Below are 17,602 nucleotides of genomic sequence, written 5' to 3' on the forward strand. Positions count from 1 at the left end.
TTTCTTTTTCGCGTCTTGAAATACCTCGCTTCGAATTAGAAAATAACACGGACGCTTCCTCATACCAAAATTAGGGTTACTGAAATTTTTCATTTTTATTATTACATCGGTGTCTATCATCTAAAACGCCTTTATTGCCCTCCTCCTCCATTACCCATAGCCCTTACCTGCTGCTGCAGCTGTGGTGGCAGATTGGCGTTGTTAGCCCCCATAAGTGCTGCTTGCTGGAGTTGTGGGGAGTTGAATGGCTGTGTTGATTGTGCTGTTTGTGGTACTTGATGCACTTGACCTGCTTGACCTGCTTGACCTGCTTGCCCTGCTTGCCCACCTTCTCCTACTCCCCCTCCTCTGGCTACAGCCGCAGCAGCAATTGCGACTGGGTGATTCGGCGGCAACATCCTCGGATTTCCCCCTTTCATTAAAAATGCCTGCGCCTGTCTATACGCCGCTGCTTGCTGTCTACGCACCAACTCCGCCTGTACCTGTCTATCCCGCTCCAACTTGAGCGTAGACATCACCACTGGATCTAGCTGTAAACGAGTAACATCCGTTGCATGTGTCTCATGCGCGAACAAACTAACACGCTTCGCTTGACCTTCTCGCTTGCTCATTTCCTTCTCACGCTTCTTGACCGATTTGCCTATTAGCGTTACTAGATGGCTACGTCGTTGGGCGCGTCGCGATTGGTCGCTAGGCAACTGCTTTTTCTTGGTGTCTTTTGTCTTTTTTGTCGTTTCTTTGACGTCTTTATCTTTGTCTTTCTCTCTCTCCTTCTCTCTCTCTCGCTCTTTCTCTTTTTCCCTTTCCCTCTCCTTATCCCTCTCTTTCTCCCTCCCCTCGCCGCTTTTCCACCTCTCGAAGCAATCCACTGGCTCGCGTCGATCAGCCGGTCTATGAGAAAAAGCCTGATGAGAGCCATTAAAGATATCAGCAACGAGTAACCAATTCCCTGTGTACTGTTGAGTGAGGGTGTGTAGTAGATTGTCTTCTTCCTCGCTCCACTGTAGACCAATCGCGGGGGATCCCTCTGGTCTATTTTCCCAGCAAGTATTTGCACTCCCGCTCTTGGTCTTTTTCCCGTGAAAAAGGTCACTAGCGCCTGTACCTGCACTTGCACCTACATTTCCCCCCTCCATGACACCATCGAGGGTATGTGTGTAGTTATCAAATGTATCCACATCCCATGCCGACCGCGCACGATGTTTTCCAGGCTCGAGGGAAGACACGAGCATAGTTTTGTACTGCATCAGTCGACTAACATGTGCGACTCGGCCTGCTTGTGCACTGCTTGTGTCTACCCGACCATTTTCATTTCCATTTCCACCTAAGGCTGTTGCTGTCGCTGCTCCCACTCCTCGCTCCACCTTGGCAGTGTGTACGGGCGCGCGCATACTCTGTGGCGCGGTTGCGCTGGCAGTGACAGTATAGGGTGGGAGGTCGGGGAATAACTCACTCAAGTCACTAACCTCCCCACCACTCATTTCGCTCATGTCCGCCATCACCCTCATTTCTCCCTCCAACAACGGTTTGCGGGCTTCTATTATATCTTTGTGTGGTGTGGTGGTGTGAGTGTTGGTGGTGGTGCTGGTGTGTGTCGATTGCGATTGTCCCGAGTACATTGAATGCCCAGATTGCGCCGAGCTCCCTGTATCTCCTCCCTCTTCCTCCTCCCTGATATCTTGCTCGAGCGTAGGCGGTCTAGTGAGCTCGTCTATATCCATAGGCAAGTCGGTGTGAGTGTGTGAGTTTTTGAGTGCGGTAGCATCCTGCTCTTGCTCTTGCACCTGTTCCTCCTCCTGCTGGCGTAATATTCTCCCAGCCATATTGTCATCGACCATTCCCCTACCTGTTTCATTCTCCTCGTCTTTCTCACCTGTCACACCCCCCACATGCTCATTGATGGCGTCATTCACCTCCATTTCTGAGTCGATGGGAAGCATTTTTGTTTGCTGCTCTTGTTCCTCTCGCTCATGCTCATCTTGCTCGCGTCTTTTAAGCAGACTCTTCTGGGGAATTGAAGCATTAACACAGAGAGCCTTCTTGCCATCATGCCCAGCGCTATGCCATTCAGCGACTTTGCTAGCGAGCAAGAAGGCGACTGAGAGTTTCCACCTGCGTTCCGCTTTGAAATCTGCCTGCAACCAACCCACCTGATCGAGGAGGTGATCCCAATGGGCGAGTGGAACAGCTACACCTCTATGTTTCTTTGGCTGTTTGAACGACCAGCCACCGCCAGCAACGCCAACACCACCATCCTCCTCCTCGTCCTGTTTTGCTGTATCCGCATCCGCATCGCGCGCTCGCAACGCCTGCAGATTGCCAATCCGCCGCACCACCTTGGCATACTTGACATCGTTGAATGCCACCCGCCAGTCAGTGAGGAAGAGCGCTTTGCTGGTGGTGGTGCCTCTGCCGATGACGGCGGCGGGGATGGGCTGGTATTCGTGGAGGGCATCTATGCGGTGGAAAGCGTTGCTCAGCGTGTTCTTCTTCTTGTGCTTGGGTTGGGTGACAGGAAAGGGGATCAGGCTGTGCGAGTAGCTCGGACTAGGCTGGCTGTCTGCTTGGTCTGTAGGAGAGTGGAGGTGGACAGGGGAAGGATCGAGGTGGCTAGTAAATTATAAGCCTGGCTCTTTGAATTGCTCGCGACGATTATATAACCCACCTCCTATCTAATTTCCAAGCCTCGAGGAAATCCATCGGGGGGGTATCACACTCGACCAGCCCAAAAGGCTTAAAATAAGGCGTGGAATATAGATTATATAGGTAATTTATAAGCTCGAGCCTTTTATTGAGTATTTCTGTCATATAAATATAATAGTGATGGCTGTACCCGCTATACAAGCAATTCCTTGGATTTCGTCTGGTTATTGAGCTTGGTGGATGAATCGGTAAACATTTTCTGAAATTGCTTGTTAGACTCGTTGGACTAGTGATTTGTTAGGATAGCCTTGTAAATTGCTAGTCACCCACATCAAACTCCCGCCATCCATAACCCAGGTACGCCTCATCCTCGTCCTTACGCAGAATATCCTGTACACTCGACAGCGCCGGCTTGTCCCCACTGGCCTGTGCCTGTATACCAATCAGCTTGGACGTAACACTCCCCGTAGTTGCCTTCTTATCCTCCTCCTCCTCCATATCCTCGACATCCTCCGTCTTCTTGGTCTTTAGCTGGTTGAGATTGACGCGCAACTGATAAATATCCTCCAGCTTATTCAAATGCAACTCCCCTTCCTGGATTATCCCCACAAAGTAATTAGTATTCACCCCCATCAGCGTCGACGAGTACTCGAGCTTATCAATATCATTAGCCTTGTTATACACAATACCCCTCTTATCCAGCTCCGTATACAACTTGATCTTCTTATTCTCCTTCTTGATCTCTGCCTTGATTGGCCCACTCAAGTTACTCGTACTCGTCGGAAACTGCAACAAACTCAAACCTTTCATCTTCTTGTTCATCTTTATCGGTATACGCTTCACTAGTGGTGCTGTATGCGGTGGCAGCAAGTACTCTGGCAGGACTTGCACGCTCTCCTTATCGTCTTCCATGATGGTAGTGGTGGTTTGAGGCGAATATCCGCGTAATATACATCACAGGTACTCTACACCACTCTATCCAACCACACAAACATCCTCAATCACTCTCGCTCTCCCTTCCCCGCTGAAAATATTCACCCTTTCAGACACTCCTCTCTGGTCTCTGTAGCGACTTCAACTTGGGTCTGCCGATATTACCATTGGAAGTAATCCCACTGCGATTCCTACTTGTCTCGCCAACATTCCCTATCCTACGTCTGTTCATCTCCTCACTCATCTCCTTCCCCAGCTGCATTCCCCTGCTATAAACTATTTCTGCCGCTGCTTTAAACACATCATTACCCTGCTGTCCCCGCTGAAAATCTTCTTCGGCAATGTTCTCTTCCGAAGGAAAGACGCCACCGATACCCCAAACCGGCCTCTCTTTCAACTTCCTCACGCGATTATTCTTTGCATCGATAGCGTCTCGTTTCTGATCATCTGGCTGTCTACTGTGAGCGCTAGTTGACAGTGACACACCCACACTCACACTCATCCTTGCCATTTATTTCTTTTTCCTAATCGAAGCTTCACAAGATGTTGGAAGGTGCCGCCTTGATTTATTTTTGATTCCCGCTGACATCATCCTTTGTAATCTCACTCAAAGTCGGCTCTAAATCGAGGTTTCACGGCAAATATGGTGCATCTCTGGTTTGACTTGAAATATAAATTAATTCAAATGCTAGCTGGTAAAGTATCAGAGCCTTGATTGTGTGATATAGTGACTCTTTTAACGCCTGGGCACCACTTTTGTCACCGTGCTTCTGCACTTGATCCCCTTGAATCGCAATTAAGCAATGAATCAATAACTATTCATCCAAACTCACCTCTACACAAATTTACATTCTTGCGCATTCTCACATTCTCCCACTTTCGCACTCATTTCATTGAAAATATTCACCCACTCACGAACCTCAAATGCTCTTCGCAGGTCTCAGCAGTGGCCTCAGCTGAGGACGCGTGAGTTTAGCAATGGTTCTGCTGCTGCTGCTTTTTAAATTCATCTTGATACTATCTTTCATGCTACTCTTGATGCTCTTGCTGCTTCTCTGTATATTGCGCTTGCACCTCTCGATTCCCTTTCGAGCTTAATTTCATCGCTTAGCACCCTCCCTAATTGCATTCCCCTACTGTTTGTAATCTCTGCAGCAACTTTGAAAGCATTCTCTGTATCATTGCTATTGCTATTGCTCTTGAAACCACTACCACTTCGGGTCTGTTGAACCCGATGAAAATCTTATTCATCCCTCTCTTCTGAAGGAAAGACACCGCTGATACTCCACAAGTATCTATGTTGATTCTTCGAGTGATCAGTGAGCTCATCTGGCGAGTAATTTTATTGGTTTGATTGTGTGCGAGTGTGCTTTGAGAGATTGTGCTGTGAGTCATTCTGCATCCCTCACAAAGCACACCTACTATTCCTATCGCTTTGCACTTCAAACTCTACCTCCTACTTTCCACTGTCTTATCGAAGCTTATAAAGGGATGGGATCGTACTGGCGTCTTTATTATCGACTCGCACTGACATCACGTCACCCATTGCACTCTGCTTCCATAATAGGCCTTTGAACATTCAAATTCACATTCGAATTCGCCTCTTTCTCAACCCTTGCTCTTATCTCGCTTGCTGAGACATGTCAGTGGTCAAAATTAAAACAAGTCTGAATTCATTATAGTCTCGATCTATGCACTCATCGTGGCGCTTTAGGCACAAGTAAACCATTTCGTCATCTACTTCTTCACCGCATAAATTATCAGACCTGTCTCACTTTGTCGAAGCAAGTCTAATGTCGTTAAAACGTGTAGCATATATCATGACAATAAATTAGTCATTACAAATGGGGTATTGTCTACAGAAGCTTATCTAGAGCAAGTCACCCTTGGAAGAGTCCCAGGAACCACTACCAGCTGATGTATCCTTGGTTGCGCCAGTGGCCCAGTCACCTGAAGTGCCCTTGCCACCCATCTTGCCCTTGCCTCCCTTTGGACCACCCATCATACCTTGTCTCTTGAGCAAATCACCGCCTGAAGATTCCCATGAGCCACTACCAGCTGAGGTGTCCTTGGTTGCACCAGTGGCCCAGTCACCTGAAGTGCCCTTGCCGCCTTCGCGTGCCGTCAAGCCTCTCTTACCACCCTGGTAAAATTGACCTCTCTTGAGTAAATCACCCTCGGAGGAGTCCCAGGAGCCACTTCCAGCTGAGGTGTCCTTGGTTGCGCCAGTGGCCCAGTCACCTGAAGTGCCCTTGCCACCCATCTTGCCCTTGCCTCCCATACCGTGTGCTTGTCTCTTCAATAAGTCACCGTCTGAGGAGTCCCAAGAGCCGCTGGTTGCTGCAGTGTCCTTAGTGGCACCATTGGCCCACTCACCAGACCCAGCGCCTTTGCCAGCACGCTTGAGCAAGTCACCCTCGCTGTGGTCGTTTTCACCTGCTGAGGCGGCGCTGTCTTTAGTAGTACCGTAGTTCCATTCGCCAGCTAAAGGATATTAGCTAAGACATTTCGGAAAGTAAAAGTCAACTCACAACCACCACCTGAACGTCTTACTCCGTCAGCTGCACGGCTTTGGTACTGGATTACTGTTTAGTTACTTTAAAATGCATCGAATGATACTCACGCCACGCTTCAAAAGATCACCCTTTGAGCTATCGGTTTCGCCAGAAGTGGCAGCGGTGTCCTTGGTAGCGCCGTTGGCCCATTCACCAGAGCCTGCGCCTGAGCGAGCGATCTAATGTGCTTGTGAGCGCCGTCATAGGTGCAAATAGTCACGTACCGGAGCGGCTGTTGCAGCAGCAACCATTGCGATTAAAGCGATTGAGAACTTCATAGTATTTGAATTGATGTGGGAGTGTTGTAAAGAAGAATTGTTTTAGAATCTCTTAAATTTATATTTCATTTTAGCGCCATTTTTAGCGTAGCATTCCGAAGATCCGGCACGAATATTCAAATTTCAAATGGCCGTGGCAAATATGATAGACGATGAGCAAGTGCGAGTAGCTAGACCATCCTTGATGTTCAACACGTGCTGAATTGAGTGATGGAAGCTGAAGCGGGAGAGAAGTATGTGAAAAATTCAAGTAATTCAAACGATGCTCTTAAAATGGTTTTCTTAAGGAACTTGTACACATTAACAAGCTTCTGCAAGCTCTATACACGGCAAGGCAGTAAGACATCGTGTCTTATTTTGATCAAACACACGCATTCTAGATAGCAAACATTGTAATATGATAATTTCTAAAAACAAATAGACACATAAGCTTATTCATATCCCAAAGTAGTCATCATCTCTATTATTTCAAGAAGTCATCGTAATTTTCCTTTTACATTATATTTCTCCTAAGCAGCTCAACCTCACTTTGATCACTTTCACCTGCTGAGGCAGCACTGTCCTTAGTATTACCATAGTTCCATTCAACATCTACATTGAATTAGCTCAGACATCCTTCAAAGTTATGCTAAACTCACTTCTACCAGAAAGCTTGAAGCTGCTGACATCAAATTGGCCTCGACGACGCTCAAGTAAATATGCGTCAGAGTTGTCGCAAATGCCATTGCCTGCTGAGCTGGTCGAGGTAGCGCTGGTAGCCCATTCATTGTCATCAACTGAGCGACCATTATAAAGACCTTGCGATTGAATTTTCAGCTACTAAAACTAGCGTGATAATTACACACACGCCAAGAGCACCATGTCTGGACTCCTGGAGATTGCCTTGCGACCCTTCTGTCTCGCCAGAAGTGGCAGCGGTGTCTTTGGTAGCACTGTTGGCCCATTCACAAGAGCCTGCTTGTGAACGAGCGATCTAGTGTGCCTGTGAGCGCTGCAAAGAAACACGTACTGGAGCGGATGTTGAAGCAACAATTATGGCGATCAATGCGATTGAAAGCTTCATTTATATGATTTTATGGGAATGTATTGAAAAGAAAAGGAAAGCTCTGTACTTTCTCATTTAGATCTCATTTAACACATTCTTGCGTCACTTTATCGTGGTAAGATAGAGAGCCGGCATAAGGAAGCATTTTTAGCTGGGGCAGTTTCGTGGATACCCGAAGACTATCATTGGAGATACTAACGCTAAAGTGAATGGTGTGTTATACCGTTGTAGTGATTAGCCAAGCGAAATACAAAACGCGATAAATCCCGAAGAATGTGGAAGTAGCTTGTTTTTGGACTGTTAGGCATTTACACCACATCAAGCTAGCTTTGGCGAGGATTGTCTGATATTCAAGACAGCAAGACGATTGGTCATAATGTGATCACGACGCACATCCTCGAAGTATCCCAAAATGATAAGATGAGGTGTAGAAAACGAAGCTTCAATTACTCGCATTACTAGAAGTAGCCATCTGGCCGACATGTAACTGGAACCCCTCTCGATTTCTAAGAGTAACTTCAACGCACCCAACAATTATAATAGCATGGGTATCACGACATTTGAAGCGATCAAATGACCTCTTTCAGAATTCTAATTCATCTATTGTTACAGTTCATAAAGATTTCTGGCAACATTGCGCGACGGTTCAATGTGAATCTGAAAGTCAAAGCTACAGAGCGAATGCATCTTGTAAAGATTTATATCGGATCAAGCCCCTGCTGATAATCGAGTGGAGCTCAGAGTAAGATGGATTTATTTTATACCTTTGCCGAGGCAGTCAAACCGCCAAACTTTATCTAAAAAACCAGCCGTCTGGTCTCATATTGCTCCGACAAGATGGAGCATTTTGACAGCTTTGATCACTGATTCGTAACTGAAGCTGGCCACTGACATGTCATGAAACTAATAAACTTAATTAAATCCGCTCCGCTGGCCGTTGATCGGCAAATATCCAATCGAGGACTTCATAACCGTTCATTTTGACAGCACCCTCAAATGTTGCCAGGAACTAGCCGCTTGTAGGACGTATGAAGCGCATTAGAAAATATCAGAAATCGCGAGTAAGTGTGTGAATCCATATTTTTTAGATTGATTCACGTCTTGACTGAGTGTAGAAATGGGTGACTGAATTGCGTATGATGTATGCAAGAGTAAGACAATGAAGCAGTAGCATAGAAAATTTTCGAAAGCATTTGTGGTTGTTTTACAGTCACTCTGTATGAAGATAAAGGGGTCTGTTGATAGACGTGCATAAGCAGCAATGAATAGCAGCGACTGAAACATCTTATAGAAGTATGACGTTTGTGGAAATTGACCTCAGCCAGGTTTGCTTGATGTGATGACTAAATGCTGAACAAATACACTCATTAACACCGTGAACGGCTATGAGGATCCCTAGTATACCAAAATACAGTTTTACTTGACTATATCAGCCTGGAGCTCTTACAGCAACAGAAGCTTTCCAACAACAAAATGTCCTTATTACAATACTATATATGCTCATATATACCCTTAATTTGCGCCACATAATGCTTCAGCCTCGTTAGCTTGGCAGAATGACGAGATGTGACTATAGCAGAAGAATCATCAGCCCAGCTGGCTTTATAAGAAGCGCTATATCTCTCTTGCTTTTCTACATCCCAAAAGACAGAAATGTACTTCAACACCGCCAAAGCTCTCGCCGTTCTTGCATTCACTGGCACCATCGCATCAGCAGCAGTCACACAACCAGACAACATCGCCCGTCGCAGAGATGAGAAAGACGCCAACGCCATCAAAGACCACAAGGATGACTACAACTATGGTAATGGTGTCGATTCCAAGAATGACAACAACCACGGCAAATACGACAAGCAAGACAAGCTATCTCACGAAGAGGCACTCAAGAAGCATCGCGAGGAAGTTGAGAAGCAAATCAAGCTGAACAATGAGGCTGCTGAGAAGAACAAAGCGGATGTCAAGGTTGGTTGAAGTGATGTTTGGTGAAAATCAGCTTACACTGTTTTACCAGAAGACAGACGAATACTGGAAGTCTGACAAGAAAGATGACAGCGATGAAATCAACTATAAGAAGCACGATGGTAAGCACGACAGTAACGACGAGAAACAAGATAGCAAGTATGTCAACAAGAAGTCCAGCCATATCAAGCACGAGGATGATCGTTATGGTGGCAACGACAAGAAGCACAGCGGCGATAAACACAGCGACAACAAAAAGGAAGAGGATAACAAATACCACATGAAACATGACGACCAAATTTCAAGCGGTAAGAAGCATAGCAACAACGACATGAAGCATGACGACAAGATGGACAAAAAAGTGAAGCACGAAAATAATGATAAGAAGCATGATAATGAGGATTTCAGCGGTAGCAAGAAGCACGATGACAATAAATACAACGAAAAGACGTCTGGGAACAACATTAAGATTCATGACAACGACATGAAACACGACGATGGCAAGTACGATGATAGAAAGTTAACTGAGAACAATTACGGCAGTAACGACAAGACGCACGATAGTGACGTTGAACACGGCAACAACGGCAAGAATCAAGGTGACAAGAAGCATTACAATAAGCACAACGAAAACGACAAAAAGGCCGAGAACAAAAACGGCGAGAAGAACAACAACAAATACGACGACGAAAATAATGAAAAGAATTAAGCATGCTGATCACTGCACATAGTAATCTTTCTGAATCATGTATTGAATCACGAATGAACTAAATTGTCTTGAATATGAACGAAATTGGAACCAAAAAGTCTTGAATATAAATGCAATTGGAACCAAAAATTCTTAGCAGATGTTCTAGCACAGCCACGGCAAGTAAATCTGCAGTACGCTGATACTTGTTGCGCCGAATGAGCTTGAGCCGAAGCGATCCGCGCAGCAGCGTAAGGAAAAAGTTTACTGGCCGGGAGAAACCCAAAAATAATTAATGTAATTCGTAAAGGGGAGCTCTGCGAACGGCAGGATTCCTGCGTTCGTCCGTCGGCCAATTTACACGGCCAAAAAAAGAACGAGCAGCACCCTTATATAGACGAGGGAGGATGAAATTTGGAGTGTTCATCAACATCCAAAACAAGAAACATGCCAGCAGCTACAGCAGCAAAAATACCGATCCCCATATTCTCGAGCAGCATCCAGGGCTTCGATCCATGTACGGCGTGGTGTCCAACGCTCCATTTAACGACGCACTCTTCTATAACGAGCAGCGGTGAGCTACTCGTGGATGTGCTGCAGTTCAACGAGACTATTGCAACGATATCGCTCAAACCTAATGGCAGGGGAGGACTCGGTAGATTTGGATATCTCGAAATGCAATTCGATAAAGAGATACATATGATGCCTGATACCGGATACAGCGCTCTTAGTGCGAGTCCACCGCGCATCTCAACGCCCTACCTCTCCACAGCGAAATGTGTTGGAAACGTAATACGCACCCAGAAAGAAGTCCTGGCGGATTTTGTGGAGAACAAGGAGAAGACACACCCGCTATTCAGAAGCATGAGGTCGAAGGCACACCAAAATCGATCATTCATCAACATCTACAAGGATGAAGCGGTGAATGGAGTTGAGTGTTTTATTCTGATAGTGTGTCGCAAGCTTTTCGCGGGTATAGGGTTGAATGAGAAAGCGCACCCACCGCACAAGACAAGCCATCACAAAAGCGTCAAGGTGTGAGGGGGATGTAGGCAGTCTACGCTCATCCCACCAGTCAATTTATATCCAGTCAGTCCTACTAAACCATCCCCGCTAATCTAGCAATTCTGCAATCTAACAAAAATGCATTTAAGGCGTATATGAGATGCGTATCGTGATGAATTATATTATGAAGATCTAAAAATGGCTTGCGGTTATGATATATTTGCTTCGTCTGTCTGCAACTACACGATGCGATATGTGATCTGTTCGACAAACATGTTGCTACTATACTTGGTATTATACAGTGCACTCTGCAATTCGAAAACGAAGCTATATAGTGTGAGATTGTGAATCATACACATAAGACACCCACCTATTCAGATAATCTTTCTCCTGCTCCAGATCTGCATTGCTCTTCTTAAGCAGCAGCACCTCCTCCTTGAGCTGCGCCGTGATACGCTGACGCGCGCGAAAGTTAGCAACGTTTTGGCGATTGCGTTCTTTGCGCGTCTGTCTCGTGGACACCTGCTTCCCAACACTTGGTGACGGTGTTTTAGATGTTTTTGCGGAGCAAGACTCGGAGGAGGCATCTAAGCGCGAGTGGGAGTCTGAGAACTGAGAATCTTCTGCTTTTAACATGTTTGGGAAGGGGTGAGCTGTGGATTCTATAGTGCGCATCAGCTGCAATGTCCTTGACTCTACGCACGACGTACGGCATCCTTCCACTCTTACTGGGTATGCGTAATTTGCCACTGCTGCCGCTGAATTGTGGGACATTATCATCGGGTGTAAACTATTAAAGAGCTGATGCAGCTTTTATGGACGCTTCAGCCCCTTGTGTTTCTCATTTTTTGGGGTGCCGCTGAACCAAATGACAAATCTAGGCACACGGAGAGTGAGAGGGGAAAATTGCCCTGAGGAGCGATGGAGGGAGAACTTATGAAATTCTGCAGCTAATGCGCCGTGTGCGGATGTCAAATGAGACGTATTTGCTGTTTTTCTGCACCTTGGGATACACGCTGCAAGCACTACATTCAAGTTAGGAACGATTATGTGCCTTATACCAGCTAATAAAACTAAGGAGTCAAATTAAACTGGGCCAAGAACTTTCGGGAGGCATTTGATGCTTCCAGAAAAAGCCACCAAATGTTACCAAAAGCTACCGCTGTGGAGATGGCCGAGAGCTGAAGTGGAGAGATGTCGAATAAGCCTAGAGTATAGATATTTTGACGGATATCTGGTAGTACAAAATATTAATTGGCCGATCTAGCAGCCAGAATGTGAGATATGCGGGTGTAGAATACACAGTGATATTGGGACATAGCGTTTGTATGACTACCGTAATTTTTCTAGAAGATCCTTTGTGTGTACATATTGCCCCCCTCATAATGGCCCTGCTGCTCGAGTGAAAGGCGTCTATTCTCATCCTTTAGCGCGAGATTCTCCCTCTGTAGGCGCACTCGCTCCCGCTTCAGCCAGTCGTTTTCCATCTGCAGTGACTCTGTTTTGTACTGCTGACGGATTCTGAATCTACTCGCAGCCTGCTTGTTCCTCTCGCGCTGCTGGAGCTTCTTATCGGCGTCGTTGGTATCTGAGATATTGTGCTGGGTAGTAGTGCTGTTGCTGCCGAGACTATCTGCGGTACTGGCATTGGTATTGGTATTTAAGGATGACTTCCTGCTCGAAGTCGCATTGCTGCCTTCAGATTCATACGAGCTGCGACGCGATCTGGCGAACGAGGGTTGCTGATGTATGTAGTGCGGCAGCGCGAATGGCGGTATCTCTCTTTCCGGTGCTAGGGTATTTCTATGTTAGAGACATAGCCGAGACGCACGCCACTCACAGGCTTTAATACCGGTAAATCCGTTGGCGGGGTATGTTTGGTAAAAGGGACTTAAATAGGAGGATTCTTGGTGGGAATGTTAGCTGAGTGAGACGTCAACACATCTCACTCACCCTGCTGCGCTGTACAACTCGCGCTGGTCGCATTTGAGTTGCCGGGGCTGTCGTTGTAATTGGTTTTGGTTTTGGACATTTGAACATGAACGTATGATCAGAACCAGCTGTCGATGGCTTTGTTCAGATCGCCCTCCGATTTTAATCAGATTGATGATCTGGTAACGCAACCCACTCGCGTGTTCGCTTAATGAAGGCAGTGCCTTATGGATGGAGAAAGCGCGTGGCTATGTTTGTGTATTGCTTCATTTTACTTCCATTCCACGCTCTTCCTCACATGCCTATCTTCGCGGCAGCAAATTTAATATAAATGGTCAGATGAGAATGCATGGACACAATCCGAGAAGGGGAAAATAATTGCAACGTGTACCAAACAGCCACGGGATATCGTGGATTCTTTTTTGATCCAAAAGTAAGCGTTTTGAATCCTCCGAGGACTCAACCCGGAGAAGAGGCATTAGTCCGAGATGCGCCAGGGTATTTTTGGCGCTGGAGGCTTCTGGACGTAAATTGAGTTTTCATGCACATACACAATTACGCACCCATGTTTACATCACAAAACCTCCGATAGTCCAAATTGCATTCTAAATATATCTCCGATAAAAAGGACAGAGAATCAAATACATATCCATGACAGCGCTGAAAGCAGTCCCACGATTCTCCCGCATACGCCAACATACCACCGCGCCATGTGACATAAATCTTCAATATGTAAACATCAAGTGGAGGTTAGTCAGCTATGACTAAACATCCCGTGGCGGGTAAGAAGTGGGTGTAAGGATCTTTAGGGGATTACTGTCCAAAACAACAAGATTGTGCTATTGTTTTTGAAAATTGGCCGCGGAAATGAAGCTGCCAATGCTGGGGATGCATATGCATGATTTCATCTGTCCGATCAGTGCGGAAGTGAATAAGCAAGTGTGAAAGCTGCCGCTCAGGCGCTCAAGCCAGAGCCCGAGCCCAAGCCATAGCGTCCACGTCTTCTCCTCCTTCTCAACATCGATGAGCGTCGATATTGATTACACCAAGCTCGATCAAAGCCTGGCAGACAATCTGCTCAGCATTCTCAATGAGCGTCTCGAAGAGATGCAGAAACCATCGATCCTCGGCCACATCGAGTTTACGAATCTGAGTTGGTGGGTTTGAAGATGGCGGGAGATGCGCACCGCTGACGCATCCGCAAGGGGAGATATGGCGCCTGATATTGAACTGGAGGAAATTGGAGAGCTTTCTGAGGAGTTCAACGAGAGCGATGAGGAGGACGTGAATGGTGAGGATGAGGCGCACGAGGCGGCAGATCTCAAACACCCGGCACAAATTAGAGACAGCAACAACAACCACAACGCCAGTGAATCACAACCCAAAAGAGCCTCCTCAACAATCCCAAATATGCAGATACAGTTGCGCATTACGCACGAATCAGATATGCGTTTAACGCTGCTCACGAATCTTCTCGTAAACTTCCCAAGTCCAGGCTTTATGAGTTTGCCCGTCAAACTCGCAGTGCGGGGGATTGTGCTCCACTCGAAAGCCATCATCGGCATCGACAGCCAGAGACGCCAGGTGCATTTCTCACTGGTAGAGCCATACGACGAGAACAGCGAGGATGACGACGATGTACAGAATCACATTCTCCAGAGTCTAGTCGTCGAGAGTGAGATTGGGGATGTGGACAGACACACACTCAAGAATGTGCGCAAGGTCGAGAATTTCGTACTCGAATACCTGCGTAATCTTCTCAATAACGAGATTGTATGGCCCAATTACCACACGTTCATTCTCGATGATTAGCGTGTGCGATTGGCAGGGGAGTTGCACAAAATATACCACAAGCACAGCAAAAACATAGCTCGATTGTATAGAATACTCAATGAATTTGTATATTAGACGGCTCGAGGCGAGCGCGGAGACTACTACGGATACATCTCGCAGCTAGCACAAGAAGAATTTGAGAAGACAGCACAGTTAATAAAAGGGCTAAAACACCTACACGCGCCTCTAATATACTCTCACTCGATTTTAAATATTTTGAAAATTTGGTGACGAGAAGACTTTTTCGATGTGAGTTTCTTAGACCGCAACAGCTTCAGCGTGAGTAGAATTTTGAAGCAGGGAGAGTACGCAGGGTTAGAGAAGCCATGTGGAATTGCTGAGCTTGTTTTTCATACTTTGGTTGTTTTTCTTACTTGGCTTGCTCGCTTTCGTACTCCCCAGCACCTACAAACACATCACTAACAAATCCACAGTAACATGCCATTCGGTAAATAGACCTACTGTACACTTGCCACACCTCCTAACAAACCCTTAGTCAAGGAAGCCAAGAGCAACGCTTACTTCTCTCGCTACCAAGTCAAGTACCGTAGACGTCGTGAGGGAAAGACCGACTTCTACGCTCGTAAGCGCCTTGTGACCCAAGCCAAGAACAAGTACAACGCACCAAAGTACAGACTTGTCGTCAGATTCACCAACACCAACATCATCTGTCAAATTGTCTCTTCAAAACTTCAAGGTGACGTTACTTTGACCCAAGCTAGTGCACGCGAGCTTCCAAACTATGGTATGAAGAACGGTCTCACATCATGGACTGCAGCCTACGCTGTTGGTCTCCTCGTCGCCAGAAGAGCGCTCACCAAGCTCGGTTTGGCCGACAAGTACGAGGGTGATGTCGAAGCCACCGGTGAATACAGTCTCACTGAGCCACTCGGTGATGACGAGCCAAGACCATTCAAGGTCTTCCTTGACGTCGGTCTTAAGCGTACCTCCACCGGTTCCAAGGTCTTTGGTGCCCTCAAGGGTGCCTCAGACGGTGGTCTCTACGTCCCACACTCCGAAAACCGTTTCCCAGGTTACGACATTGAGTCCAAGGAGCTCGATGCTGAGATTCTCCAAAAGTACATCATTGGTGGTCACATTGCTGAGTACATGGAGTCTCTTGAGGAGGAAGATGAAGAGAGATTCAAGAAGCAATTCTCTCGTTACCTTGCCGACGGTGTTGGCTCCGATGACATAGAAGACATTGTCTCCAACACCCACGAGGCCATCAGAGCCAACCCAGAGTACAAAAAGACTGAAAAGAGCAAGGACTGGGCTTCCGAGAGCAAGAAACACAAGGCTACTAAGCTCACTAAGCAACAACGTGATGCTGGTATCCAACAACGTATCCAGTACTTCCAACAAGCTGAGAACGCTGAGTAAACTCTCTTGTAGCATGCTCTTATATATTAACTGTCTGTTGTTTTACATGAGTTTGAAGGTGTGGTTGATGTGTTTGAATTATATGAAATTTTTAATCTCTCATTAAAGCGGAAGCCTAGGTAGACCTAATGAATAATTTAAGCAACCAGTTGATTCATTTTCAAACCTTGTACCGCTTGTGTTGCTTTTAGAAATGGAACACGTGGAGAATATTTTGGACACGCGGAGAGATCAACGAGAATGCAATACCGGATAAGAAAGTGAGTTTTTGAGGCCAAGCATACGTATGGTATTGCTAAAAACTTCACGTTCACGTGTCGGAGTAATGGACAAGTAGTTAAGAGCTCAGCTTCAGCACATTTCCTCTTTTCAGTCTTGACATGGATAGTTGAGGACAATTGGTGGACACTGAATACTAGATGAAGATACTAGACACTCGTGGACATTTAGTTGAAAGTACTTGCCTTAGCTGTCTTGGGAGCTGATCTTACATTATAGGTTGTGGCTACCTCGCCACTGGCATGTCTTCTCTATCACATATGCGCTTTATAATTTTCAGTTGCCTTCACTGTATGCTCACTCCTCTAAACCACTCCACAAAACCTGGCTGATCCGTGCGTGTATGGGCTTGGCATAATTTAGAAAATAATAAATCCCAAAAAGTAGAGGAAATGAATCTGACCAAGGCATAGTCTACTAACTTTAATTCAAACTTCGTCATGACTTGGGTTGATGGTATTGAAGATGAAGACGCCAAAGCTGCTGAAACCGTTGGCATTTCTGAAGGCCTTGTATCATTAACTAGTGCTCTGATTTCATATGGAAGATTGTTTGAGTCATTGTGACGCAAAATACCAGTGTTTGTGTGTACATAAGTCTCGGATGCGAGCAACTCTATGATTTTGGCCGTTTTCGAATGTAGCATCTTCATAAAAAGCAAGGTCTTGGTCGCCTTCAAGAGTTACATCTTCCTCGACAGGTGGATATGGCTCAGAAACTTGGAAGGCGACCTCTGAAACTGCAGTAAAAGTGCTAGAGAGCTACTTGTCCATTACAAGACCAAACCCGCCATAGATTACAATTGCTCGTATAAAAGCAACGCCGTCTGATTGAAACTTGCAAAGGTAGAATGATCAAAGGATAGCGAAGGGAAATGTTCAAGACACCGTTTTGGACCTGATCGAGAGGCGCGCAGAATTATTCAAATTCGTTAAACGCGGCGATCTTTGAAGCGGAAGGAAAATTAGGAAGTGGTGAGAGTAAACTTGTCAAAGGTTTAAACATAGTTATTTATTAACCTACCTTTATCTCCAACCACTGCTCCAGAGCTCAAAATTTGCATTCGAAG

The 17,602-nt window shown here is 46.1% G+C and overlaps 11 protein-coding genes across 11 annotated transcripts; 4 read left to right on the forward strand and 7 right to left on the reverse strand.

Annotated features, from left to right (window-relative positions):
• Positions 1-131: 131 nt before the first annotated feature.
• On the reverse strand, positions 132-2,700 carry J056_000786 (Chromatin modification-related protein EAF1; the record flags this gene model as incomplete). The annotated part of the gene is made up of 2 exons (XM_009270414.1): positions 132-2,610; positions 2,666-2,700. 2 exons carry the CDS (start codon positions 2,698-2,700, stop codon positions 132-134), a joined length of 2,514 nt encoding a protein of 837 aa, XP_009268689.1.
• Positions 2,701-2,836: 136 nt separating this feature from the next.
• J056_000787 (uncharacterized protein) lies at positions 2,837-3,555 on the reverse strand (the record flags this gene model as incomplete). The annotated part of the gene is made up of 2 exons (XM_009270415.1): positions 2,837-2,929; positions 2,974-3,555. The coding sequence occupies 2 exons, from the start codon at positions 3,553-3,555 to the stop codon at positions 2,837-2,839; spliced, it is 675 nt and encodes a 224-aa protein (XP_009268690.1).
• A 130-nt stretch (positions 3,556-3,685) lies between these two features.
• Positions 3,686-4,087, reverse strand: J056_000788 (uncharacterized protein; the record flags this gene model as incomplete). Its single annotated transcript, XM_009270416.1, has 2 exons — positions 3,686-4,027; positions 4,073-4,087. 2 exons carry the CDS (start codon positions 4,085-4,087, stop codon positions 3,686-3,688), a joined length of 357 nt encoding a protein of 118 aa, XP_009268691.1.
• A 1,359-nt stretch (positions 4,088-5,446) lies between these two features.
• Positions 5,447-6,382, reverse strand: J056_000789 (uncharacterized protein; the record flags this gene model as incomplete). The annotated part of the gene is made up of 4 exons (XM_009270417.1): positions 5,447-6,060; positions 6,108-6,153; positions 6,200-6,310; positions 6,356-6,382. The coding sequence occupies 4 exons, from the start codon at positions 6,380-6,382 to the stop codon at positions 5,447-5,449; spliced, it is 798 nt and encodes a 265-aa protein (XP_009268692.1).
• A 520-nt stretch (positions 6,383-6,902) lies between these two features.
• J056_000790 (uncharacterized protein) lies at positions 6,903-7,472 on the reverse strand (the record flags this gene model as incomplete). The annotated part of the gene is made up of 4 exons (XM_009270418.1): positions 6,903-7,000; positions 7,048-7,206; positions 7,255-7,363; positions 7,419-7,472. The coding sequence occupies 4 exons, from the start codon at positions 7,470-7,472 to the stop codon at positions 6,903-6,905; spliced, it is 420 nt and encodes a 139-aa protein (XP_009268693.1).
• Positions 7,473-9,107: 1,635 nt separating this feature from the next.
• J056_000791 (uncharacterized protein) lies at positions 9,108-10,122 on the forward strand (the record flags this gene model as incomplete). The annotated part of the gene is made up of 2 exons (XM_009270419.1): positions 9,108-9,416; positions 9,466-10,122. The coding sequence occupies 2 exons, from the start codon at positions 9,108-9,110 to the stop codon at positions 10,120-10,122; spliced, it is 966 nt and encodes a 321-aa protein (XP_009268694.1).
• A 426-nt stretch (positions 10,123-10,548) lies between these two features.
• J056_000792 (uncharacterized protein) lies at positions 10,549-11,142 on the forward strand (the record flags this gene model as incomplete). Its single annotated transcript, XM_009270420.1, has 1 exon — positions 10,549-11,142. The coding sequence occupies one exon, from the start codon at positions 10,549-10,551 to the stop codon at positions 11,140-11,142; it is 594 nt and encodes a 197-aa protein (XP_009268695.1).
• Positions 11,143-11,345: 203 nt separating this feature from the next.
• On the reverse strand, positions 11,346-11,880 carry J056_000793 (uncharacterized protein; the record flags this gene model as incomplete). The annotated part of the gene is made up of 3 exons (XM_009270421.1): positions 11,346-11,433; positions 11,477-11,768; positions 11,817-11,880. 3 exons carry the CDS (start codon positions 11,878-11,880, stop codon positions 11,346-11,348), a joined length of 444 nt encoding a protein of 147 aa, XP_009268696.1.
• Positions 11,881-12,452: 572 nt separating this feature from the next.
• Positions 12,453-13,138, reverse strand: J056_000794 (uncharacterized protein; the record flags this gene model as incomplete). The annotated part of the gene is made up of 3 exons (XM_009270422.1): positions 12,453-12,898; positions 12,947-13,012; positions 13,060-13,138. 3 exons carry the CDS (start codon positions 13,136-13,138, stop codon positions 12,453-12,455), a joined length of 591 nt encoding a protein of 196 aa, XP_009268697.1.
• Positions 13,139-14,061: 923 nt separating this feature from the next.
• Positions 14,062-14,850, forward strand: J056_000795 (uncharacterized protein; the record flags this gene model as incomplete). Its single annotated transcript, XM_009270423.1, has 2 exons — positions 14,062-14,195; positions 14,244-14,850. 2 exons carry the CDS (start codon positions 14,062-14,064, stop codon positions 14,848-14,850), a joined length of 741 nt encoding a protein of 246 aa, XP_009268698.1.
• Positions 14,851-15,309: 459 nt separating this feature from the next.
• J056_000796 (60S ribosomal protein L5-A) lies at positions 15,310-16,254 on the forward strand (the record flags this gene model as incomplete). Its single annotated transcript, XM_009270424.1, has 2 exons — positions 15,310-15,319; positions 15,368-16,254. 2 exons carry the CDS (start codon positions 15,310-15,312, stop codon positions 16,252-16,254), a joined length of 897 nt encoding a protein of 298 aa, XP_009268699.1.
• Between the last annotated feature and the right edge of the window lie 1,348 nt (positions 16,255-17,602).

This window comes from Wallemia ichthyophaga (genome assembly GCF_000400465.1).
Source record: "Wallemia ichthyophaga EXF-994 unplaced genomic scaffold scaffold11, whole genome shotgun sequence".
Taxonomy (NCBI): Eukaryota; Fungi; Basidiomycota; class Wallemiomycetes; order Wallemiales; family Wallemiaceae; genus Wallemia; species Wallemia ichthyophaga.